Source organism: Sinohyriopsis cumingii, chromosome 8 (genome assembly GCF_028554795.1).
Source record: "Sinohyriopsis cumingii isolate HCF-2022 chromosome 8, ASM2855479v2, whole genome shotgun sequence".
Classification (NCBI taxonomy): domain Eukaryota; kingdom Metazoa; phylum Mollusca; class Bivalvia; order Unionida; family Unionidae; genus Sinohyriopsis; species Sinohyriopsis cumingii.
In genome coordinates this window covers 80,166,401-80,193,585 of record NC_142968.1, presented here as the reverse complement: position 1 = coordinate 80,193,585, position 27,185 = coordinate 80,166,401, and the positions used below count along the sequence as shown (strand labels likewise).

The 27,185-nt window shown below is 34.4% G+C and overlaps 1 protein-coding gene across 5 annotated transcripts in view; it reads right to left on the bottom strand.

Annotated features, from left to right (window-relative positions):
* LOC149793957 (endothelin-converting enzyme homolog) overlaps positions 1 to 27,185 on the bottom strand; it is a 125,572-nt gene that overhangs the window by 19,535 nt on the left and 78,852 nt on the right. For all 5 annotated transcript variants that reach the window (XR_016422910.1, XM_089967881.1, XM_089967883.1 and 2 more), the window contains exons 12-17: positions 22,480 to 22,592; positions 18,403 to 18,513; positions 13,819 to 13,886; positions 8,661 to 8,785; positions 5,915 to 6,079; positions 873 to 949 (exon numbers count right to left, since the gene is read on the bottom strand). Coding sequence is in view for 4 of the 5 variants with exons in the window: in XM_089967881.1 (XP_089824007.1) it covers positions 873 to 949; positions 5,915 to 6,079; positions 8,661 to 8,785; positions 13,819 to 13,886; positions 18,403 to 18,513; positions 22,480 to 22,592 (659 nt within the window). In the remaining variant the exon portion in view is untranslated. The remainder of the gene's footprint in view (positions 1 to 872; positions 950 to 5,914; positions 6,080 to 8,660; positions 8,786 to 13,818; positions 13,887 to 18,402; positions 18,514 to 22,479; positions 22,593 to 27,185) is intronic.

Sequence of the window (27,185 nt, the reverse complement as noted above, 5' to 3'; positions counted from 1 at the left end):
GTAGCAATTGTTCATAGATGATGTTTAATTATCTGATATACACTTGATTTCGTTAAATCAATTTTGTAACTTAAACTGACAAAAAGAAACTGTTTTCTTTAACCTGAGAATTTACACAGAGATTTTTACTTTAGCCAAGACATTTATTTTGGTCAGAAATCATCACAATGTGATAATGACTCATGAAGTAAAAATAGATCTGAACCATATATATTTAAATTTTTCACAGATCAGTTAACAAAATGTAACTGACAAGTCCTACATTTTGTATTGGAACACAGTAGCGTACTAACAGGGGTGGGGGATGGAGCTGTTGCCCCAAGTACCAGAGGTCTTGGGGTGCCAAAAGCCCTTTGGGCCATCATCCTCACCCTGGGCATGATTTACCCTTAGTATGCCACTGTCTGAACAAATTGGAAAGAAAAATTGTTTTAAGATGATGTTCAGCTATCTAATAAATACTTAATTTTGATATGTCATTTTTGTAATGTAAGCTGAAAAATGTTGCTTTTTTCTTGAACCTGAGATGGTATGAATTTATCCAGAGAGTTTTATGCAAGGTATCATGTTTAGAAATCATAATTTGGTGATGATCTGCAACATAAAAATGAATCTAAACCATATATTTTCCTTTCTTTCATATTAATGAACAAAATTTAACTGATAACTTTTGTATTGAAACAAACTGGAAAGAAATTGGTGCTGAGTTGGGATGAAACACAGAAGACACTGTGAACCATACAGAGATGCCAATATCTTCATAATGGCAGTGAGGGTGGATAAAATCGTATCTACTACACCAAAAAGGAAAATGGGCAACAAATTAATAAAATGTTGTAGCAATGATGTGATGTTCATAAAAGTAATATTACCTAAATTTTGGTAGAGAATGAACATCTGTTAACACTGCTGTCTTGATGTACGCATCAGTTATATGTGTGCACCAGACCTGCAAGAACAAATATTCAAGTAAAGTCTTGAACACTTCGAAAATAAAAAATGCCACATAACTGAAAAAAGGCCAAAGTGGGTTTCCTATTGCTCACCTAACAAACACTGATCTTAAAAGTAGTAGTAAGTAGAGGTGTATGGTATTCTGTTTTACTATTTATATTTCCGGTTATACGTACAGTGGAACCCCGCTATAACGTGATAGTTGGGGTCACGTTAATGCGGGGTTTTAAAGTATTTTACTTTTTTCGGAGAACAACTCACTGTATTCATGTCTAATGTATATGATGAATAGGGTATCAACACCATTTACTATTGTGCCGTCGTGGCATTCAGTTCATCTATAATGCATGTAATTCCATTGAAAAATGGCACACAGACTTACAATATTCAATACTCTTCCCAGATCATTGTGTCTGAATTCAACGTTTAATATATAGCATGAACAGAGTATCAACACCGTTTACTTGCCGTCTGATATTGTACCATCGGGGCTTGAAATTAATCCATAAAATATGTAATTCCATTGTAAAAATTGCATACATATGTAAACCATTCGATAAATTTTTCACACATCATTATGTGTCTGAATTCAATGGGAAAAATTAACAGCAAAATTAGGTTAAGAAAGACGAAGCACGTGTACGATTCATTACATTCCAGGGTCTATGAACGGTGTCAGTATAAATTTCATACTGCTAAAGTTTTCTCATATGCGTTTCCTTGTACATTTATCCCTTGCTAACTTCCAGTAATTAACACTTGTACGCCTATTCGTTTGAACGACTACAACAAGAATAATTACCAATCAACAGATGCTTTCAGCGTGCATATAACTTTTACTTCAGATTTTATGAATATAGAAAGAAACATGTGAAAACTACTATACTAATCATTGCGCAAAGTGCAGAGAACGACTTGCGTTTGTGAACTAGCTTTCCCATAACGGTAAATTATTATTTTTTTTAAAATATAGGAAATTAATAACGAGTTAATAAACAAACATCATACCCATGTAAAACCCGAGAACTAAGTGCAGTAGGCCTGCAGTGATCACGAGTCACTTTTATAAAAAAAAAAAAACAATTTAAAGCTGAACACGTACAATTTCATACCCTTTCGATTTCCAGCTACTAAAGCAGACATTATTTACTAGTCAACTGATTGTGTCTAATAACACCGCCAAGCCCAGCAAACATGTTGGCGGCTTTCGTTTTTTGATGTTTATTAAATTGTGAGAATCCTTTATCAACCACTGCATTGGCTGCTGCTTGTTTGTGTAAGCAGTTAAAGAAGAAACACACGTCGGCTATTGTTTGAGCAACGACTGTATACAGAATTAATTGAAGACAATCACAAAGACGACTTACTGGCTTTACTCATGGATCAGTAACAAGCAACATTTCCGATAAAGTTTAGTTTATTTTGGCATAACACTTCAAGAACCTGGTGAAATTTTTAAATTTCAGAAGCCAAGCCACGATTGTATTATATTCAAATTCATACTCGAACTCTTCCCAAAATGATAATAAACATTTTACACACTATTTCTCGTACCTTAAAAAAAGTATTTTCCCAGGTACGAGAAAAATAAACAAACATTATTTAAAATTTCAGGAACCATGCTACGATCGTATTCTATATCGCCTTTTACTCAAATTCATACATGATCTCTTCCCCAGAATGATAATAATTTGTTTCTTGCACAAAGTGCAGAGAACGAATTGCGTTTGTGAACTTGCGTTTCCATAACAGTAAAATATTTTTTATATAAAAAAAAAAGGAAATTAATAACGAATTCATAAGTAAACCCCATACACATATAAAACCCAATAACTATGTGCAATAGGCCTGCAATGGCCATGAGTCACTTTTATATAAAAAATTTTTTAAAGCTGAACACATGTACAATTTCATACTCTTTCAATTTCCAGCTAATAAAGCGGGCATTTTTTCACTAGTCAACTGACTGCGTCTAATAACACTGCCAAGCCCAGAAAACATGTTGGCGGCTTTCGTTTTTTGATGTTTATTAAATTGTGAGAATCTTTTATCAACCACCGCATTGTCTGATGCTTGGCTGTGTATGCAGTTAAAGAAGAAATACATGTTGGATATTGTTTGAGCAACAATTGTATTCAGAATTAATTGAAGACAATCACAAGGACGACTTACTGGCTTTACTCATGGACCAATAATAAATAGCATTTCCGAAAATATTTATTTTGGCATAACACTTCAAGAACCTGGTGATATTGTTAAATTTCAGAAGCTATGCCACGATTGTATTATATTAAAATTCATACGTGAACTCTTCCCCAGAATGATAATAAACGTTTTACACACTATTTCTCGTACTTAAAAAAAAAAAAAATTTCCCGGTACGAGAAATATACACATGCATGTGTTTAAAATTTCAGGAACCACGCCACGATCATATTAAATTCGAATTCATACACGATCTCTACCCCATAATGATAATAAATTTGTTAATCACTAATTCTCGTACTTTGAAAAAAAAAATTTTTTCATGTGCGAATGAATATACAAAATTTTGGGAGCCATGCCATGATCGCATTATATCCGAATTCGCGTTATAGCGGGGTTGCACTGTACCACAGTATTTTTTCACTGTACCAGTACTTTGATAATTTCCATCATTAAGGAATGTATGGAAATTCTCAAGTAATCTTGTTACTGATTTAATGACATTAATATAATTTTTTATAACATAACAAGACCAAAAGCTATGTGTTTTTTTAATAAAATAATTATAATTGTTGCAAAATAATTTCAGATCATACAAAAAAAGTTATATTTATGAACCATTAATTCCATCTTGGACATGTGTCTTGCATACCAACATGGTCGATGAATAGAATGTTGTGAAAGATATTCACAATAAATGTAACTTTTTTTAGTTTTTTACTAGCATATATTATTGTTTCCAGCACATGTATTCTTTTGTAAAACAAATACTCATCCCTGTGATTTTCAGGAAAGCAATTGTTTTCTGTTTGACCTTTCCAAAATTTCTCTAGACTGCTAAATATTTTTTTTGTTTGTTTGTTGAGTCAGTGTTTTTAATGTTTACTGGCTGTCTCTTATAAATATTGTGACCTAGGTGTCAACATCCCACTTACTGTTTTCCTTCCTATTACATCAATAGTATAGTTAGTGAATTGTATGGTTCAATGAGAATGCTTCCTATTATGTCAATAGTATAGCTGCTGAATTGTATGGTTCAGTGAGAATGCTTCCTATTAATTCATTAGTATAGCTAGTGAATTGTATGGTTCAGTGAGAATGCTTCCTATTATGTCCACAGTATCCTATAATGTCAGTAGTATAGCTAGTGAATTGTATGGTTCAGTGAGAATGCTTCCTATTATGTTAGTAGTATAGCTAGTGAATTGTATGGTTCAGTGAGAATGCTTCCTATTATGTCAGTAGTATAGCTAGTGAATTGTATAGTTCAGTGAGAATGCTTCCTATTATGTCAATAGTATAGCTAGTGAATTGTATGGCTCAGTGAGAATGCCTCCTATTATGTCAATAGTATAGCTAGTGAATTGTATGGTTCAGTGAGAATGCTTCCTATTATGTCAGTAGTATAGCGAGTGAATTGTATGGTTCAGTGAGAATGCTTCCTATTATGTCAGTAGGATAGCTAGTGAATTGTATGGTTCAGTGAGAATGCTTCCTATTATGTCAATAGTATAGCTAGTGAATTGTATGGCTCAGTGAGAATGCTTCCTATTATGTCAATAGTATAGCTAGTGAATTGTATGGTTCAGTGAGAATGCTTCCTATTTCAGTTTACAAGAATTCTAATGTCACTACAATGACATTCACAAGGAGTGATCAGGGGCCCTGAGTGGCCGAGTGGTCTAAAGCGCTGTCCATTACGGATCACTGCCATCTCACCTCTATCTGCATGTGTTCGAGTCTCGGATTCGGCCAATGTGGGTATGTGAGAAAGCTTGCCAGTAGCTTCTCGAGGGTCGGTGGTTCTTTCCAGGGATTTCCCGGGTTCTTCCTCCACCATTAATACTGGCCGCCATGTATAGCCTATTGTGTGCTGAAAAATGGCATTAAGCCCTACAACAACAACAAAACAACAACACAAGGTGTCATCTATAGTGTAAGCTCAATCATCCTACTTTAGCTACAGCTTTTAGATGACAAATTGTACAACAATCAATATACACAGGGCAAATGCATCTACTGTAAGGTACTGGCCATTTAATATGTGGGGGGGGGGGAGAATGCTTTCTTTCCTGCAAAAATATTTTATTTTGCTTTCTCTCAGGATAAATTGTTTTCTTAACAGTATGGATATGATATGGTTTCATTTACAATTGAAGATAATGTTTTTATATCTATCCAAGAGCCATTAACTTTCTAAGAAAAAAAATCACAGGCCCCTGCCTTTTAAAATTAGATTCTTGGTCTGTAATATAATTGTAGGGTATCATGGTATCTCCTAGTAAGTGCTACATACCTTGGGTTGCAAAATACACACCAAGAAGCGGTTCTACAAAATCTTTATGAAAATGGATCAGATGAGAGAGGTTGAATAGGTTTTCCATTATGGTTGCTAAGTAGCTAGCCTGCCAAGATTTTACTGAAATTGTGATTGCTATGGAAGCTACCAAGTTTGGCTGGAATTGGCACAGCAGTTTTTAGAAAGAAGTACAAAACAGCAGTGTTGATATGTGACCAACACAGTGCCATAACACAGGGTCAATTGGCATCAATGCCAGGCAAGCTAACAAATAACATAGATGAAGGAAAGATAGGCAGACCAGTGCATAAATTGGTTAACAAGCAGGTAAATACAATGATAGAAAGATGGATACTTAAAAAAAACTGACAGATAGATATAAAGTTAGTAAAAGATGGAGAGAAGATAGAAAGATAAATATGGTTGTATAGCAATAAAGATATTTAAAACATTTACCTGGGCTGACCCTAAGAAAAAAAGCTGATCTGGTGTATACTGTAGTCCAGGGAGAGTGACAGAATCCTCATCATGCTGCTTTCTCCATGTTCGATATGCAGCCAGTGCCATCTTGAGGCCTCCATTGTCGGCGATGTTCTCTGACAGAGTTGTCTTCCCATTTAACTAGATGCAAATTGAAAAGGGAAAAAATATCACTTTAAGTCTGAACCAAAGAAACTCAAATAAAGTATCCACTGAAAATTATTACTGAGAGTAAATCTCATTTCAACCAGTGTTTGTTAGTGAAAGCTAGGAGTCATGGTACCTAAGTAGAGCAAAGGTCAAAGATCACAAGTTCATTACAAGCCCAGGTCAGTCTAAGCTTGTTGCTTCTGTGTGTTCTTGGGAAATGCACTTGATATTCACCTCCTCAAATTGATATATCCAATGTTAAAAGGGCCATTAGAACCAACAAAACCAAAACACTAGTGAAAACCAGTATTAGTGTATTTGTTACATTTCTGGGGAAATGCATACCTGTGATACTTCTAGAAACCTGAGCTGAAAGATTTTATAAAATATTCTGCTAGATTCTATTAAATTTTGTGAGATCTGAATTTTCAAAGTTTCTCCACAAGCACTGATGCAAAATACAAAATGCAAACAAATCCTCTGAGTCTACCTTTAGAACAGATTAGTGTGTGTGTGTGTGTGATTGTGCATGTGTGTGTGTGTGATTGTGCATGTGTGTGTGTGTCTGTCTGTATGTGTGTGTGTGTGTGATTTGGATTTTTAATGTAGCTTTAACAATTTTAGTCATATCACCATGATATGTACAGTGGGACTGTTTATAGTGATGTCTGTCTCTCACTGGGTCATCATGCTGCAGACATATAGCATCATGTCCCACTCAATCACATTATCCTGACAACAGGCCAATCAGTCCTAATGCTAACCTCTTAATGCTGAGCATCAAGTGGGACAACTGCCAGTACCATTTTTATAATCTCTGGTATGACTCGGGTGGGGGTTCAAACCTGCAAGCTCCCACATTTGAGGTGGATGCTCTGACCACTTAGGTCACCGGAGACATCAACAGATTAGTAAGCAAAATACAGTTTGTGTGGCACACATTCTCAACTGAATGACACCTAATATATTCCATCAAGACCTTTATACAGAACTGTAACAAAAAAATACACTTCCCTGGCATGGTCATTTGGTTCAAAACATTACATCACAATGAAGCCCTTGTTCTGTCAGAAATTTGACTCCTAGGGGTTTGAGTGTGAGATAGTTTAAAATTCTGTGATATTCTAACATTAAGAGAGATATTATAGGTATGCATCTAAGCACCAGCTGTATCAGTTTCAATAATATATACTTTACATGACTTGTAATGAAGCCATTATGACATTATACAATTCAAGAGTTAAAGGGATGTGTAATAACTGTCATCAGTTGAATATGTCTCCTTTTAGCTAAAGTCAATTCACACCTTGAGTCAATTAATGTCCTTAAAATTAGAGTCAATTTATGCCCTTCAAGTTAGAGTCAATTCATATACTATGTTCAATCCAATTTAATGTCCTTAATGTCTGATTAAATTTACGCCCTTTAAGTTTGAATAAATTCATGCCTTTCAGTAAATTCATGCCTTTGAAGTTAAAGTAAATGCATTCCCTTTAAGTTGGAGAGTATTCATGCCATTTAAGTTAGCATGGATACATGCCCTTTAAGTTAAAATCAATTCATGCCCTTTAACTTACAATCAATATTTGTCCTTTAAAGCATTCTTTTAAGTTACTGTGAATGCATGACACTTTAAGTTAGAGTAAATTTGTGACCTTTAAGTTAGAGTGAATGCTTTAATGCATGAACTTTATGTCAAAGTGACTGCATGTCCCTTGAAGTTAGAGTTAATTTATGCCCTTTAAGTTATAGTGAATGCTTTCTTTTAAAGCTGCTGTAAATTCATACCCTTTAAGTTAGAGTGAATGCATGCCCATTATGTCAGAGTGAATGCATTCTTTGAGAATTATGAGCTGGCAATTGTCTTTCCTGTTAAATGCAAACATGTACAATCAAATGGTTTTATCATTCCTACCTGTATTAAACAGGTATTAAAATCATCAGGCAAATAATTCAGCAAAGTGTACAAAGTTACTGCAAATTACAAGAGAAACTCTTCTTAGACTACCATCCTTCTGACCACTACCCAATAACAATAAATACTCGTCCACAGTAATAAGGACACCTTCCAATTTAGAACACTGAATGAGTGTTCCTAATTAGGAAGTATATATATATATATATATATATATATATATATATATATATATATATATATATATATATATATATAAACTCAACTATTTCAATGTTTTTAATTTTATTTAATGTATGCATGTGTTGTTGTTACAGGGCTTAATGCCATTTTTCAGCACAAGATAGGCTATACATGGCAGCCAGTATAAATGGTAGAGAAAGAACCCAGGAAAACCCCAGAAAGAACCACCAATCCATGAGAAGCTACTGGCAAGCTTTTTCACATACCCACATTGGCTGAATCTGAGACTTGAACCCATGCAGACAGAGGTGAGATGGCATTGATCTGTAATGGTGAGCGCTTTAGACCACTCGGCCACTCAGGACCCCATATGCATATGTAAAGACAGCCTTAATTGACAAGCATAAGTCAACAGATAAACAGAAGGTACTCACATGACAAGCATAAGTCAACAGATAAACAGAAGGTACTCACATGAACTCCTTTCATTTCAAAACTGGAGTATTGGTCCACATAGCATTGAGAATGATGAAGGAATCCTTGGGCTGATGTGTTTGTCCACCAGTTTTCCATGTTGCCATATTTATTAAATTCCCTACCTGTGAGAAAAATTTAACCTAAATAAAACATTTTATAACAATTGTCAGGAATATTCATGGCATTATGGTGTCTGTATTATAGATTCATAGCATGACAAAATAACAAATTGATAGTCATCGTCGACTGGTCGAACGTCTATGATAATGTATATATAATTTTCTCATCGTGTATTTATTGATAAATTTTGATAAAGCTGAAATCGGTCTTGAAATCAAACTGAGTTGAACTTATGAAGAGAAAACAAAGATCTTTAATGGAATGACTGGTTCTGATCTCTTTTCTCTGACAGAGCAATATTAAGTAGCTATAAAAAAAAAAACAGTAAAATTGCAGCGTAAGAAATCTTGATTGTATTCACCTTATTTCCTCAGTAAATACACAAATACCGTCACTAGGATTCAATCAGCTGTGACCAAGATTTATACTAGTAGGCTACATCTAATTTTATATTAATTTCTATGTTGGATAATTCTTCTGTCATTATTTTCTACCATATATTGGGACACAAAGATAAAACAACCAAACAAAATAACCAAAGAAATAAATTAACAAATTCATTTAATCAAAAGAAATCTTTGTACATTAAAAAAAGTAAAATTGCCTAATTCAGGGGCTCTGAAGTGAAAGTGTTATTGCTATTGCTATAAAATGACCAGATTTGTGTTGGTAAAGCACATGTTCCCTCCACTGCTCCACGAAGTCTTAAAATGAATGTGTTCAAAAATGTATGAAAACATATGAAAAATTGCTTTAGCAGGATAAAAATATAAATGACCCATTCATATATACACACACAGATATTTCATTTGATGGTAAGGACTTGACAACTAAGGTCAAATACATACTCATTTCAGTTGAGTCAGCAGATCCACATATTGGTATCTATGGTATCAATGGTATCTATGGTATCAATGGTGTCTATGGTATCAATGGTATTTCATCAAGTTTTAACCCAGTTAAAAAAAAACAAATGTATTCTACAACAACTTTTCAACCTGTTGTCAAGGGAAGCTGGTGACAACAGGCAGAAATTTGTCATTTGAGGCCTAATCTTTTTTTTATACTGCTGTCTACTTACTTACTGATGATGCTGATTGAAAATAAAAGCTTAAAAGGTAGGTCTCAGACATTGTAGCACCTAAAATTTCTTCTTGCATACAGCATGGAATATTTTAAGCAATTTTCTGTACAGATCATAAGAGATGTAATGCTTCATCGATGCACATCAGTATTGCATTGTTTATTACTACCAGTGCATGAGTTGGCTGAAGTCCGTAACTTTTTTATATCACAAAACAATGCTGTGGAGCTGAAATGATGTATCTATACAACTCACAAAATTATTGCTTATCATGTAATATATAAAGCAAAACAACGAATAGAAATTACCAAATAAAGCAAAGTTTTCTCTCCTCTTTTCCTGTGAACACTAAGCAAAAATAAATCAAAACATGATAACATATAATTTAATATGTCTCGGGATGCATATCACGCTTCTAATTTGTAAACGACGCTCCAGTCAATAGGACATAAATTACTTTAATACTATATGGTCTTAAAGTGTAAATAACTGGCCTGATATCTGACTACAGAAGATCTTAAAAGGCCACCCCCCTCTGAACCACAGTCGCTAAATAAGTGACTCTGCTATCTGGTGATTTACTAACCAATTTTGGATATTATCTCTACACCAACCAGCTCTGAGGACAGGTTTGTATTATAAGAGTAACAAAATAGTTCCAAACACTTGGCCAAACCACTTTATTTATTTTCATTGACTAGCTAAGTTCATTATAATTAATACCTTGATTATAATTTAAACTAAGTAGAATTCTTTGTAAGAATGTGCTGACACGTGTTTTTCCAAAACATAATATTGCTCATGGTTTATAGAGTACATCTACTGTCAAATCTTTAGTTTTGGAGGTGCAGAGAATTACATGTTTCAAGCTCTTCAATTTCAGAGGCACTTAAATCTTGCATGCAGACCACAATCTCATAATGACAAGACAGAACTTATCAGTTTTGAGAAAACACTGGAATTTTTCAGTTTGTGGCCACCCATTCTGCAGCAGGAAAGTGATCATATAAGAGGGGTTGTTGTTGATGCTGTTGTTGTTATAGGGTTTAATGCCATTTTTCAGCATAAGATAGGCTATACATGGTGGTCAGTATAAATAGTGGAGGAAGAACCTGGGAAAACCCCAGAAAGAACCACTGACCCATGAGAAGCTACCGACAAGCTTTCTCATATACCCACATTGGCTGAGCCCAAGACTTGAAACCACGCAGACAGAGGTGAGATGGCAATGATCCATAACGGTGAGTGCTTTAGACCATTCGGCCACTCAGGGCACCTATAAGATGGGTAAATTTGAAGTAATGCGTTGATGATGGCCATTGGCTGTATTAGCGGGGTGGCCATATCAAGCAGGTGGCCACCAGTCAAGGAGGCAATTAAAGAGATGACAAAACTGTTGACAAAAGTCCTTTGAAGTTAAAGATGTTATACTGTCCTAAAGGAATTTCCAGTAATTCAAATTAAAACCATTTCTTCTTTCAGCTGCTTTATTAAAGCCATCTCTAAATATTGTAAGATTTCCAAATTAGCCACTGTGGCATCCATATTAGATGTAAGATTGGCCCATTTTATTTAAAACAAATCTGTCACCATTAGAAGTCTTTTGCTGAAGTCCCAATGTTGATATGCAGGGCTCGAAATTAGCGGTAGTCCGCTAGCCCAAGGCTAGCAGATTTCCTGTCAGACTAGTAACTTTCATAATGTTAATAGTCTGGTGGGCTAGTAAGTTTCGGTTATCAATAGTCAGCATTTGTTTACGCCATTCCCTAATAAAGACTTGACTTAGCAGATGTTCTGTAGAATCCAAGCAGTGGCCATTGTAAACACAGTCATAAAATATTAGCATGAGAAGATGAAGCAAATTTCTGCCTCGGAAAGGTGCGTTTTTATAACAAAAATCCATCCAATTTTGTGCATTTCACTTAACAGCACAAATTATGGTCCTGTCATTAACAACGGAAGTTTGGTAATTGATCCTAATTAATCTGATAATGAATTAAATGAAAAAATGACGTGGTATCACACTTTATTCACTCGACCACAGTAACAAACTACAAAGCAGTATACCACACAAAAGAACACGGCAAAAACTATTCAAAGAAATTAGTTTGCACGTTTTTTTGTCTAAGGTTCTATTTTTTTTGTGCTCGCCACCCAAATGCTCCAACAGTCACAAACAGGAAACTACATATTTTACATTTCCATTGAAATAATTACAAGAATTAGATCAATTTATTACAATTACGTTATTGACACATCCTTTTCATACAACTACTTTTTCTATGATGATAAGAATAGTTTTTATATTTTTCCCTTACAAGAATGAACAAATAATTGAATACAAGAGGAGTTATCCAAGCAGAATGTCGTACATTTGTTGGAACAATTAACAAACTTATGACTTATGATACCATAACCGGAGCTGTTAAATACAACGCGCCAAAGGTCAGATGGCTTTGTTTGATGGGAACACACCTTTTCCAAGCTGAAACTAACACTATCTTCTGATGCTAATATTTTATAACAGTGTTTACAATAGCCACTGCTTTGATTATGCAGAACATTCGCTGAAGTTAAGTTTTTGTGAGGGAGAGGCCATTTAATTGTGGGAGATGGCAAAGACACGTGTTTTGAAACATGTTTCTTGCTCTGACTTTCTTATAAAGGACACTGTGCCATTCCTTTTCTTGCTTTAAATAATTCGCGTCAGCTATACTATAATATCTTGTATTTCAAAATAAGGCACAATTCCCTCCTTATAAGACAGGCAAAATATGGCATTTGATAGAAGGTGTTCAGCCACCGGAAAAAAAAGCAACAGTTGAATGAGAATGATGAGGAATAATTCTTATGATAGGGAAAAACATAATGGAAAGTTTCAGAAGAAACGGACAAAAGACAGGGAATGGCTCAATTATGACAAGGAAAGGAACGTTATGTGGTGTAACTGGTGTACACAGTTCGCATAAACAAACACAGAGAAAACATCCAGTTTTGTTGCGGGTTGTTTGAACTTTAAAACTGAATCGGTAAACGTATATGAAAGCTGTGTGACATTGTTTTGTGAACAGGACTAGTAACGATTTGGCAGGACTAGTAAATTTCTCAATATACTAGTCCTTCTGGCTACAAAGAAATTTGTTTTAAATTCGAGCCCTGATATGACTATCCATTTGGTGTATTAATGACAATATTTTCAATATGTTCATTGTGGCAGCCATATTTGACATCAGATCTGTACCATTTTTATTCAGGACAAACAGACATCATAATAAGTCTTTTAGTGAAAACCCAATGTACATATGACCATCCTTTCAGAAGGAGTAACAAGATTTTCATGCTGGCTGTCATCGGAAATATATTGGACATCTTTTGTTTAGGACCAACTTGACCTTGGAATGAATGTTTGTGTAAAGTTTCAGGCAGGGGCAGCAAAAAGACAGATGGACAATGGACAACAAGCCTTCCTGTAAGCTCGGTCTATAATCAGTAGAGATAAAAATCTACTGAACCAAGAAAGCGTTTACCATCCTCAAGACATCTATTATCACTTCTTACCAACAAACAAAACCAAAAATTATATTGTATTTCCTTCGGCAGAAATTGTGAGATGACATACTATAATGAACAATGTGTGTCCCCAATGCATGTTCATAATAGTAAAATATGCCATTCCAGTTCATTTGTTTTTTTGAGTCATGAAAGTCTCCAGAAATCTGTAACGGCAACATTTCTTTTAACCTGAGACTACTGTAGATTTAATTTTTCCAAACAACTAAAATTGGGAAGTATATACATGACTTAACAATATTTGATGCTAATATGTTCTGCACTTACAATGGTGGTTTTAGCCCTGCATGTTGTGGGGTCCATCTGGGTACTTTATATATCTACCATCTTTGATTTTACTTAGGTTACCATGTATTAGTTTTCATAAGATCATGTGCTCACCTATATTGTCAAAGCCATGTGTAAGTTCATGTCCAACAATAAATCCAAACGAACCAAAGTTAAATGATCTGAAAGAGAATGGAAAGAGACAATTAGGAAGAAAAACATGGAGTCTAAAGATATACCCTAACTGTACACTTACCAAAAAGTCAAAATATATTCATGCAGTTAAATCTCATCACAATGAACATACATCTATATTATGCTAGTGTCCCCATCATATGTATGTCAGTGTTCACACAAGAAGATTTAACTCCCCTGGTCAGTGTTGCAAGCTCTCCAGTCTGGAGGTTTATCTTCCCTCTGCCAACAAGACAGTACCCCAATCTGATTAAAATCATATCTACACTGTTATACATGAAGATCTGACAGGAAGCACTTAGGGGTCATGTTCTGATAACCTATGTTATTACCATAAATGCACATTTTATCAACCAATCAGATGAAGTCTTGTATCTTCATGTTAAGAGACTGAGCAGTGTGGATGAAGAGCATGAATGTGTACTGAAAAATTTGATTCACTTTAAGATTATTGAAAGCTGCTAATTCAGGTCACCAAAACATAAGCAGTCATCGTCAGATCTTCATGTAGAACAGTGGAGATCTGATTTTAATCAGACTGGACAGTATCCAGTAAGACATATGCCAAGATCTGATTTTCATCAGACGGGACAGTATCCAGTAAGACATATGTCAAGATCTGTTGTTAAGTCTGATTTCACTCGCAAAGTTAAGTGGCAGCAGGTTTCAAGACTAAAATGTCTTGAATACTTGGATAGGATAGACAGATATGCATAACACAATTTGGTACAGTCAAAATTCCAGTAATATAATTGGTATAAAATCCCATCTGTTAAAATGTAAATGTATTCTAGCATGGTGTAAGAACTCCAATGAGATTATAGATCTCAGTCCATTACATTTAACTATGTTACATCCTGGGAAATAATCTACTAGTGAGGAAGAATAAAAAATAGAGTAATAATAAATCTTTTGAGATGTACCCAATGGGTAATAAGTGGGTTTAATAGTTTGCATTGTTAATTTCACAAACTTCAATCTATGTAGTATTCCTGATGACAAAATATTTACTTTGATTTTGATTTCCTGTATTTAACAAAAAATGGTAGATAACCTAGACTAAAAAAAGTTAAAATGTAAATGTCTAATTTATGATCTAAATATGACCAAAATTTTATTTCATACAGAAATGAGTTACTATGTGGCTTATTTATCAGTGGAAATTATCCACAAAAGAAGGCTTGATTTTAATTAAACATTGCTTATTTGTCAGTTTTTCAGAGAAAAGTGTTTTCAGCTCAAGGGAGGTAACTGCTACAACTAATACATTAATCACTTGTCCAGCGATCCAGCAATGCAGCTAAGAGAATCCTATGTGTTATTCTTAAAATAAATAAGATTATGTATAGATTATACAGTACAATTTCATTAAGTGTTAGTTTACAAGGATGTACAAAATGTTAGGACCATTTTCAACCTTGAAGTTCAAGATAGTCATAACATTCTGCACACCCTGGAAAGTGAAGGGTGTATGGAGGACAAGATGGTCATCACATTCTATACAGGCAGCCATGATGGCCACGTGGTTAGTGTGCCAAACCCATGACAAAGGGTACAGATTCAAATCCAACCACTGGACCAGCTTGGGTCAGCCACTGTGGTTTGTGTCCTTGTGCAAGGCAATTTACTCCAGTTGCCTTGGCACTAAATAACCTACTTGTGTTGCGGTGCCATAAAGCACCCAACCAAACCAAACCAAACATTCTGTACACCCTGGAAGGTTAAGCGTGTTATGGGTTCAAGACTGTCATAACTTTATAGTCACAGATTTGCCACCTCATATGCTGGCAGATCTTGGTCTATATAGTTTGTTAGGTGTAATCAGTTGAACAACACAGACCCTGGTCTGGCAGTGCATTATGTGATGCCAGATCAGAATCTATTTTGTTTGCAGATGAACCTGACTTGTAAGCAAGTACATACAGCATTCAAAGAGTAAGATACCAACTAAAGCAAATAATGATAGAATCTGACATGCAATAAACGAGGTTTTTTTTATAAAGAAGAACGCAAGAAATGGACAGATATGTGTGGCCCAAATTCCATTTACCAGTATGCTAAGTTCTTTTTTGATAGCTTTGGTGACCATGGTAACAAAAACAGATTCAGATTTGGAATTCATCTTGACGAGTCATGACACTAAATGATTGGTGATATACCAGACATACTCATTCATAAGTCCAACTGTAAAAGAACATAGAACCTGATCTGCCACTGAAGTGTTTAATTCATAGTTGTAAAACAATAAAGGTTAAATGTACAGCATCATTACATAATTGCACAGGAATTCTTTTTGCTTCCTGCTTTTATTGGGATACTGAAACAGAGTTTATTTATTCTACAAACAAAATTTACTGTTGTGATCTAAAAAACATGAAGGATAAATAAACTACTTCATGCAAACTGATTTATCGTACCATGATATGAATTTTATTGTACCATAATATGAATTGTCTATTAATCTTGTTGTAAGATGTGGCTGTTCAAGTGGTTAGAGTGTCTGCCTCATTTGTTGGAGATCACAGTTTCAAACCCCTGCCTAGTCATACCAAAGAATTGTTAAAAACTGGTACTTGCAGCTGCCTCACTTGGTGCTCAGCATTAAAATTTTAGTCTTAAGACTAGTTGACCTGGTGTCAGGATAATGTGACAGGGTGGGACATGATGCCCCAGTGCTAGACATTACTATAAACTGCTGCAGTGCAGACATCATAACAATATTACTCAAATTGCTAAAGCTACATTAAAAATTGTTAAAACACACACACACATACACATAAAATGTCATGATGCTGCACTGACTTTTTGTGTATATATAAATCACAGCAACTTACTTTTTTCATAAGCTCAAACACACACACACACATATATATCTATATATAGACCACTCAATAACTCATGCCCTGATAAATCATGAAGCCGCTTATAATGCGAGGTCAGACATGGATTCCATTTTTTTAAATCAGAAAATGCCCAAAAAATTGATCCCTATTTCTTGAAATTGATGAAAATCGTGATCAACATTGGTAACTGAAATGTTGATATATCGCTTGTTTTATGGTTGAAAACGGTAGATAGGACATGGAAATTTAAATCACCATTTTGAAATTATCAACTTTTAATAAGAAGCCGCATAATTGGTTACATTTTCTTTCCAAACAACATTCTTAGTACACCATAATTAAAGATATTCAAGGAAATTTCGATCAATGAAAATGTCACTTACGCCTAGTGTAGGCAGTACATTAATGTTTAAATGCCAATTTTTATTAAGTGAAATTTGTATTATAATTCTATCTTTTAGTTCCTCTTAAGTGTAATCATCATAAATGCAATGTGTATTTAAATATAAAACATGTCAATCTACCATAACAGCTATCTCTGCAAGCATTTCTCTGAGAACCTAATTAAGTGCTGACTGTGTTTTGATAACTGACTTGCGAAAGTATTTGTTTTATTGTTGCACTGAATTAAAAGCTGGCCTCCTTTGTATTATCATGTTAATTACGTCTTTTGAATAAAGTAAAGGAGGTGAAATAAAAGAAAAGTTAAAAGGCATGCAAATCCTACATACTTAAAATCTAGCAGCCCTGGTCGTATATCTGGCAAATTCATGTCAGTTGATCAATCGAACACTGTTATAATGTTATTGTGCATGTAAAAAACTACCTTAAGTTAAACTGACTCATTCATAACTGTGATCAAAGACAGCAAGGCAACCAAGCAAAATGAATACTTCACAGATATGGACCAATGTGGGCAAGCAAGTTTAAGAGAATTCCTAAACTTGCACTTAGAGATATCCTAAAGGACAATAAGAAGTTTCACCATTACTTCCAATGAAATCACAATATCAATATGGTACTAACTGAACAATACAAAAATTAAGTTTCGATGTTGATGATTGTCTCATGAAATAAATATTGCTAGTTTTATAAAAAAAAAAAAAGGAATCTTGTTTGGTGGTGTATCAACAGTTTGCCTAGTTTCCTAATTGTAAAACAAGGATTCAGTCATTAAACAGCCCAGTTCTCTAGCACAACCTGCCCCCATGGTTTTCTCAATGTCTAGATGGATTTTTTTCAATTTTTGGAGGTTCCTTGGTAATTAACATCCTCTCTTAAAGTCCTGTCTATTTTTGTGTTTGTCAAGGGAGAGGTGTGTGTATATGTATATATTTATATATAATGGATTGGGGAAAGAGTCCTATTATTTCCAGATAAAGCAAATTGTTCACTGGGCCTTTAAATTCATGATCTGTAGCGACAACAAAATTCATGAGAACAAAATCCTGAATAATAGTGAATACACAGAAAATTCAAAAAACAGGTGTTGCCTACACAACACAATAATTATACTTGGTACAGTATCTACCTAAGGTATGTTTCAATCCATGGAAAGGCAAGGTATACTTTCAATCCCATGGAAAGACAAGGGATACATTCAATCCCATGGAAAGACAAGGGATACATTCAATCCCATGGAAAGACAAGGGATACTTACTTAGGAAGATCTGGATTGTAAAGAGGTGGTCTAAGAATTCCAACTGGAAAAACAATGTGATTGTAAGGTGGGGAGTAGTATCCATTGACGTCTGTTGGATTCATGGACCACCTGAAACAAAATACAGGACAACATTATATTCAGTGTGATACAAACACATACCTTAATAGGCTTAAACATCCCCTTTTCTTGTCAAAAGCAAAAAAAATATTCTTCACAAATTTCACAACTTTCAATCCCAGTATGTCTCATGGAACAGAAGTGGCTGCTAAAACTGGCATAAAACATCATGATTTTTGGAGGGAATTTGACATCATGATTTCCTGGTGTCTCATTACATCTGTGGGGGTAAATTCTTCTTGAATGCACATCTGTATCAATGAAACATCATCAGTGTACATTTACTGTGAGTTCCAACCTCATTAAATTTACCTAAATAAGAAATTCTTGCAAACAAAATCCAGGTATTACATCACATACAGTAGATTTACTATTTAAATATGGATCATACATTACCACATACACAAAACGTACATCACCAGGCACACAAACTTGATCACCTCAGAGTCAATGCCACTTATAAGATGGTTTCACAAAATACTGCATCTCACATGATTAATGTAATCATATAATGGTACATTATTTAAAAATATTGATGTGTACAGTGAAACCCTGCAACATGTTTCATTATAACATGAATATGGATATAACACTATCAAGGTATAACTCCTAAAATATTTTTAAAATTTTCTTTTCTTTTTTGTACATGAAAAAATATTTTTTTTCTTAAAAGTAAAACAATTGTGTACAAAGTTCATTATCCTTTTGGGGGAGAGATCATGTATGAATTTGAATGTATCATGGTCGTGGCATGGCCCCCAAAATTTTACGATAATTTCATCAACTTCTTAGAAGTTTTATAATTGTGCCAAATTAAACAGTGGTTTGCTTAATAATTCCAAAGTATAATTGTATCTTTCTGTAAATGAATAAAGTTGTTTAAAATTTTGTGTTTGTCTTCAATGCATTCTGTGTACAATCATTGCTTTGTGTTTGTCTTCAATGCATTCTGTGCACATTCATTGCTTTGTGGTTGTCTTCAATGCAGTCTGTGTACAATCATTGCTCAAACAATAGACATATGTTTTGCTCATTATACTGCATGCACAACCAAGCACCAAACACTGTGATGGTTAATCAAAGATTCTCACATGAATTTATAATTCAATTAATATAAGTAATTGCTAATCATCAAAGTCAACCCCACAGCTAATATTGTTTTCAAACTATGGGCCAATGATTTAGCAAATATCAATGAAATGAAAGCTGACTACATATGTATGCGGCTCAGGGATGTTTTTAAATCACTGTACAAGCACTGAATAATGTCATCCATTCCCAATAAAAAATGACCCTACTGTTGATTAACAATTATTCTTGCTGAAGTCATCCAAACAAACAGAAGTCAAAGTGTTAATTCATGGATATTTACTGTGGATAATTGTATATGGATGTGAAGAACAGAAGAAGAAACAGTAAGAGATACTTCACTAAAGGGCTTGCAACAAAAGCAGAAGAAACAGTTAGTAAGCAGGATGAAATATGTACAGATTGGTAAGCAGGATATGAAATATGTCAGATTGGTAAGCAGGATATGAAATATGTACAGATTGGTAAGCAGGATATGAAATATGTACAGATTAGTAAGCATGATATAAAATATGTACAGATTGGTAAGCAGGATATGAAATATGTACAGATTGGTAAACAGGATATGAAATATGTACAGATTGGTAAGCATGATATAAAATATGTACAGATTGGTAAACAGGATATGAAATATGTACAGATTGGTAAGCAGGATATGAAATATGTCAGATTGGTAAACAGGATATGAAATATGTACAGATTGGTAAGCAGGATATGAAATATGTACAGATTGGTAAACAGGATATGAAATATGTACAGATTGGTAAACAGGATATGAAATATGTACAGATTGGTAAGCAGGATATGAAATATGTCAGATTGGTAAACAGGATATGAAATATGTACAGATTGGTAAGCAGGATATGAAATATGTACAGATTGGTAAGCAGGATATGAAATATGTACAGATTGGTAAGCAGGATATGAAATATGTACAGATTCACCAGACACTTAGGACCCTACAGTAGAATAAACCAGGACCAAGCCCTAAAACAAAATGATGCTAAACTCATCTCTGATGAGAGACAGATCTCAAGATGGAAGAGGATTTCTAAATCATCCTAAACAGATATGAACCAACAAATATTCAACCAGCAGTAGATGATATTAATGTCAAACTGTACTGCACTGAAGCCAATGTTAGAGAAGCCATCAATGGTATTAAAAAAAAAATGGAAAAGTGCTTGGTATCAATGGAATCTGATCAGAGCTGCTGAAAGCTGAGAAAGAAATGCCTAAGACCCTCTGCAGGCTTTTCCAGCAGATGTGGAACACAGAATTCACCTCAGAAGAATTTAAAACTGGCATCACTATCAATCATTTTAAGAAAGGTGACCCTGGAAACTGCAATAACTGGTAAGGGATTGCACTGCTGACCCACACTATCAAAAAGATCAACAGAATTCTCATCAAAAAAATGTAAGTGGTCAAAGTTAGCCATAAGGATCAAGCTGGTTTCAGAAAAGGGAAAAGTTGCATTGGCTACATCTTCACCATCAAATAGATTTTTGAACAGTCTTGCCAAATGGAACAGCATATTTTGCATCAACTTCAAAGACTCTGAAAAGGCTTCGGACAGTCTTCACTGTGAATCCCTCTGAATATGATGAATGTCATAAAATCACTTTACTGAGACTTATCTGCAACTACCTCACAAACATTTACAGCATCACCACAGGGGTCAAACAAGGCTGCATCTTGTCACCAGTTCTTTTTACTGTGGCCATAGACTGGCTCATGAAAGTAACCCAAGCAAATAACAGGAGGAATACAGTGGATTTTCACCTCGTGTTTAGAAGATCTGGACTATGCTGATGACATGAGTCAGCTCTCAAATCATCAGAATGACATGTAACTGTCTGACAACACAGCCAGACTGATTGTGACAGCCCAAAAGCTTGCACTAGAAGTGAACATAGCAAGAAAAAGTTGATGAAAATGAATCAGAAAACAAATAATAACCCAGCTGTCATCAACAACTATCTGATAAACGAAGTGGTTGAGTCCACCAACCTGGGAAGCAATGTGGTAATAGATGGAGACACTGAGAGAAAAATCAATTTAAGAATCAGCAAAGCCAACCTGTCCTTCACCATGCTGAAGAACATCTGGAAATGAAAGCAATGGGAGACAAAATCAAAGGTAAGGATCTTCAACAGCACTGTCCTTGGTGTGCTATAATATGGCTCAGAGTGATGAAAGCTTACAACAGGAACAAACTAAAGACCTTCCAAAACAAGCATTCATGAAGGATCCTGCAAATTTTCTGGCTAATAAAAATCTCAAACTGTGAACTGTACCAAGAGACAAATGTAAAGCCTGTTGACCAAATAGTAAGATAGAGGAGATCAAGATCGCTTGGGAAATGTATGTTTAATGCCACCAAACACATTACCCAAAATGGCCTTATGCTGGGTACTAGACAGAAAACATAAAAGGGGTTGGCCCATGGAGATATGTGAAGGATACTTGAGAAAGAGATGAAGACATGTGGCCTGACAGGTCACAGACCAGCAGCAGTAACAATTTTTCATGGAAGCTGAGGCATGAAGATTACTGAATGAATGATGAATGTGCTGCAGACTGGGTCCCTGGTGATTAAAATTCAAGATTTTATCACAGATAATGGACCAGTCCCAGATGCATTCTTGAAAATGGGAATTTTAATCTAACTGAAGCATATTATTCAATACTGATTAGATAAATTTATGAGAAACAACTTTAAGATGGATACAGAAGTGTGATCTCATTTTGGACACATACTGTAAATGAAACTGACCACTGCAATCACTTCTTCCAAAGTGCATGAATCCTAATAAAAATTTTACATTTCTAAGTCTAAACTCAAACAAAAGTCAAAATACTCACTCGTTTTTGTTTGGAGGCTTTCCATGTTTATCACTTCTCTTCCAGGAGTAAAATTGCCTAAGGAGAAGTCCTACTTTATAAAACGATGAGGAGTCTTCTTTACCAATTATTAGCTGCAAAAGGAAAACAAACAATAAAATTGCCTAAGGAGAAGTCCTACTTTATAAAACGATGAGGAGTCTTCTTTACCAATTATTAGCTGCAAAGGAAAACAAACAATAAAATTGCCTAAGGAGAAGTCCTACTTTATAAAACGATGAGGAGTCTTCTTTACCAATTATTAGCTGCAAAAGGAAAACAAACAATAAAATTGCCTAAGGAGAAGTCCTACTTTATAAAACAACGAGGAGTCTTCTTTACCAATTATTAGCTGCAAAAGGAAAACAAACAATAAAATTGCCTAAGGAGAAGTCCTACTTTATAAAACGACGAGGAGTCTTCTTTACCAATTATTAGCTGCAAAAGGAAAACAAACAATAAAATTGCCTAAGGAGAAGTCCTACTTTACAAAACGACGAGGAGTCTTCTTTACCAATTATTAGCTGCAAAAGGAAAACAAACAATAAAATTGCCTAAGGAGAAGTCCTACTTTATAAAACGACGAGGAGTCTTCTTTACCAATTATTAGCTGCAAAAGGAAAACAAACAATAAAATTGCCTATGGAGAAGTCCTACTTTATAAAACGACGAGGAGTCTTCTTTACCAATTATTAGCTGCAAAAGGAAAACAAACAATAAATTGTATGTGCAGTTCTAAAATACATCTTTTTTCTCTTCATGCAGAGAATGAGTTATCTATCTTGAACAATCGCAATGCTCAGTGTGATATAACAACATAACATCATCACAGCAGTGCACAGCCAATGGTTGAGCAAGATGTGCACATGCAGTAGTACTCGGTCAATGGAGTTCAGTTGGAGTACACAAGATGAACTTTGTTCATCAGTTCATGTAGGAACCAAATAATGTACCTGAAAACAAGCATCAATTTCTGAAGAGAAATATGTACTAGGGGATTATTTTTGATACTGTAACAATGAAAACAGGTACTTAAATATTAAAACAGATACCTCTCTTTTCAACTCCACATTCCTTACATAGAGTACAAACTCTATAAACTCAAGTACTTTGAATAAAAAAATTAATATACAATTAGTTCATGATTATAACAGATATAATTTTACTTATAAATATTGGAAATCGCAAATGTACTATATAAAATGCATGCCCATATGGCACAGCTGTCAATGCCGATGTGCTGCAATTGAAGAAATATTTGTTAAATATGCAAGGCAAAGTTATAAGTAAAAAAAGGGGACATAACTTGGTTGTTGTTGTTGTGGGGTTTAACGCCATTTTTCAGCACACAATAGGCTATACATGGCGGCCAGTATTAATGGTGGAGGAAGAACCTGGGAAAACCAAGGAAAGAACCACTGACCCACGAGAAGCTACCAGCAAGCTTTCTCACATACCCACACTGGATGAATCTGAGACTCGAACCGGCACAGACAGAGGTGAGATGGCAGTGATCCATAACGGAGAGTGCTTTAGACCACTCGGCCACTCGGGGGCCCCAGGGACATAACTTGGACAAATTGTGTCAGAAAATGTTGAAAATCAAAACTGACCTAAGTTGTTTTAAAGCTTCACCCAACATCTGGTTTGAACAAATGATGTGGAAATGAAATTTGTCTTTAACAGACATGATGGAATCTGATGTGATGGATAGATTTTATGGTAAGTAACATGTTTGATGAACATGGTTGATATGATATCACCTCAAGAGAAAGGGAGGGGGAGGGGTAAAAAAAAACTGCCTAAGTACCAGCTACCAGACAATTATCAGACAATCCTTGTAAAATATCCTGTCTACTTCAAAAGACTCCTAAAGAAATTGTCAGTTTTTTGGTGTCATATATACTTGCTTACAAGTCATGTCCAATTGTACACTGCATAGACCCAGATCTGCCATTGTATAAAGCACCAGAAGATCTTGGTCTCAGCAGTTCATTAAAAGTAATCAGTATAAAACAAACAATATAGCCCCTGATCTGCTGGAGCATGATGGCAAATCAGGGTCTTCTTGTTTGTATTTGGACTCCTTGTAAGTGATGACAGATCAGTCTTGTTGTCTGTAGATGGACTCTACTTGTGAGTGATGGCAGATCAGGGTCTTGCTGTTTGTAGTTGGACTCTACTTGTGAGTGATGGCAGATCAGAGTCTTGTTGTTTGTAGATGGACTCTACTTGTAAGTGATGGCAGATCAGGGTCTTGTTATTTGTAGATGGACTCTACTTGTAAGTGATGGCAGATCAGGATCTTGTTGTCTGTAAATGGACTCCTTGTAAGTGATGGTAGATCAGGGTCTTGTTGTTTGTAGATGGACTCTACTTGTGAGTGATCTTGTTGTGACAACATTCACAAAAAAGGATAATATGAACTTCCATAAGAGAGACTTTTCATATGCTTGTCAACAATTTGTCCACTCAGTTCAACTTGCGGCCTTTTTTGTAAAAGGAAGAAATAATTTGCATGTACATTATGTTTGATAGATTATACCTGTCATACACAATGTACATATTACTTGTGATCTAGAATTGATTGGAAATTATGTCAGTAAAATCTATTAGCTATGTAGCTGTTTTACTGATTGACTGTAAAATGTTTTAGATGTGCATTTGTTTTACTCATTACCTGTAAAATATATCTGGTGTGTATTTGTGTTACTCACTAACAGTAAAATGCATCAAATGTGTAGTTATTTACTCAATAACTGTCAAATGTATTGGATGTGTAGTTGTTTTATTAACAGTAAAACGTATGTGTCATTGTTTTACATTTTAACAGAAAATTAAAATAAAATGTGTAGTTGTACTTACTGACAGCAAATTGTATTACATGTGGTTTTATTTGACTTATTATCAATAAAATGTATTAGATGTGTAGTTGCTTTACTTATTAACAGTAAAATGTATCAGATGTGTAGCTGTTTACTTATTAACAGTCAAATGTATTGGACAAGTACTTGTTTTACTTATTAACAGCAAAATGTATTGGATGTGTAGTTGTTTTACTTATTAACAGTCAAATGTATTGGACATGTAGTTGTTTAACTTATTAACAGTCAAATGTATTGGACATGTAGTTGTTTAACTTATTAACAGTCAAATGTATTGGACATGTAGTTGTTTAACTTATTAACAGTCAAATGTATTAGATTAAAGTTCAATTTATTAACAGTAAAATGTCTTAGATGTGTACTTGTTTTACTTATTAACAGTCAAATGTATTAGATGTGTAGTTGTTTTACTTATTAACAGTCAAATGTATTAGATGTTTAGTTGTTTTACTTATTAACAGTCAAATGTATTAAATGTGTAGTTGTTTTACTTATTAACAGTCAAATGTATTAGATGTGTAGTTGTTTTACTTATTAACAGTCAAATGTATTAGATGTGTAGTTGTTTTACTTATTAACAGTCAAATGTCTTAGATGTGTACTTGTTTTACTTATTAACAGTCAAATGTATTAGATGTGTAGTTGTTTTACTTATTAACAGTCAAATGTATTAGATGTTTAGTTGTTTTACTTATTAACAGTCAAATGTATTAGATGTGTAGTTGTTTTACTTATCAACAGTAAAATGTATTAGATGTGTAGTTGTTTTACTTATCAACAGTAAAATGTATTAGATGTGTAGTTATTTTACTTATTAACAGTCAAATGTATTAGATGTGTAGTTGTTTTACTTATTAACAGTCAAATGTATTAGATGTGTAGTTGTTTTACTTATCAACAGTAAAATGTATTAGATGTGTAGTTATTTTACTTATTAACAGTCAAATGTATTGGACATGTATTTGTTTTACTTATTAACAGCAAAATGTATTAGATGTGTACTTGTTTTACTTATTAACAGTCAAATGTATTAGATGTGTACTTGTTTTACTTATTAACAGTCAAATGTATTAGATGTGTAGTTGTTTTACTTATTAACAGTCAAATGTATTGGACATGTACTTGTTTAACTTATTAACAGTCAAATGTATTAGATTAAAGTTCAATTTATTAACAGTAAAATGTATTTGATGTGTATTTGTTTAACTTATTAACAGTAAAATGCATTAGATGTGTACTTGTTTTACTTATTAACAGCAAAATGTATCAAATATATAGTTGTTTTACTTATTAACAGTAAATAATATTAGCTGTACTTTTCAACAGTAAGCATGCTAGATATGTAGTTCTTTTAATTATTTAAACAATGTTTATCAGAAGTGTATTTGTTTTACTTATTAACAGTAAAATGTGTCAAATGTGTAGCTGTTTTACTTATTAACAGTAAAATGTGTCAAACGTGTTGTTGTTTTACTTATTAACAGTCAAATGTGTCCAATGTGTAGTAGTTTTACTCATTGTCTGCTTCTGATCTACTAAAGTGAACAGCAAACTGCCAAACCCAATCCCAGCTTTCACGCTGTCTTTCTGATGTACCTAACAGCAAACTGCCAAACCCAATCCCAGCTTTGACGCTGTCTTTCTGATGTACCTAACAACAAACTGCTAAACCCAATCCCAGCTTTGATGCTGTCTATCTGATGTACCTAACAGCAAACTGCCAAACCCAATCCCAGCTTTGACGCTGTCTATCTGATGTACCTAACAACAAACTGCCAAACCCAATCCCAGCTTTGACGCTGT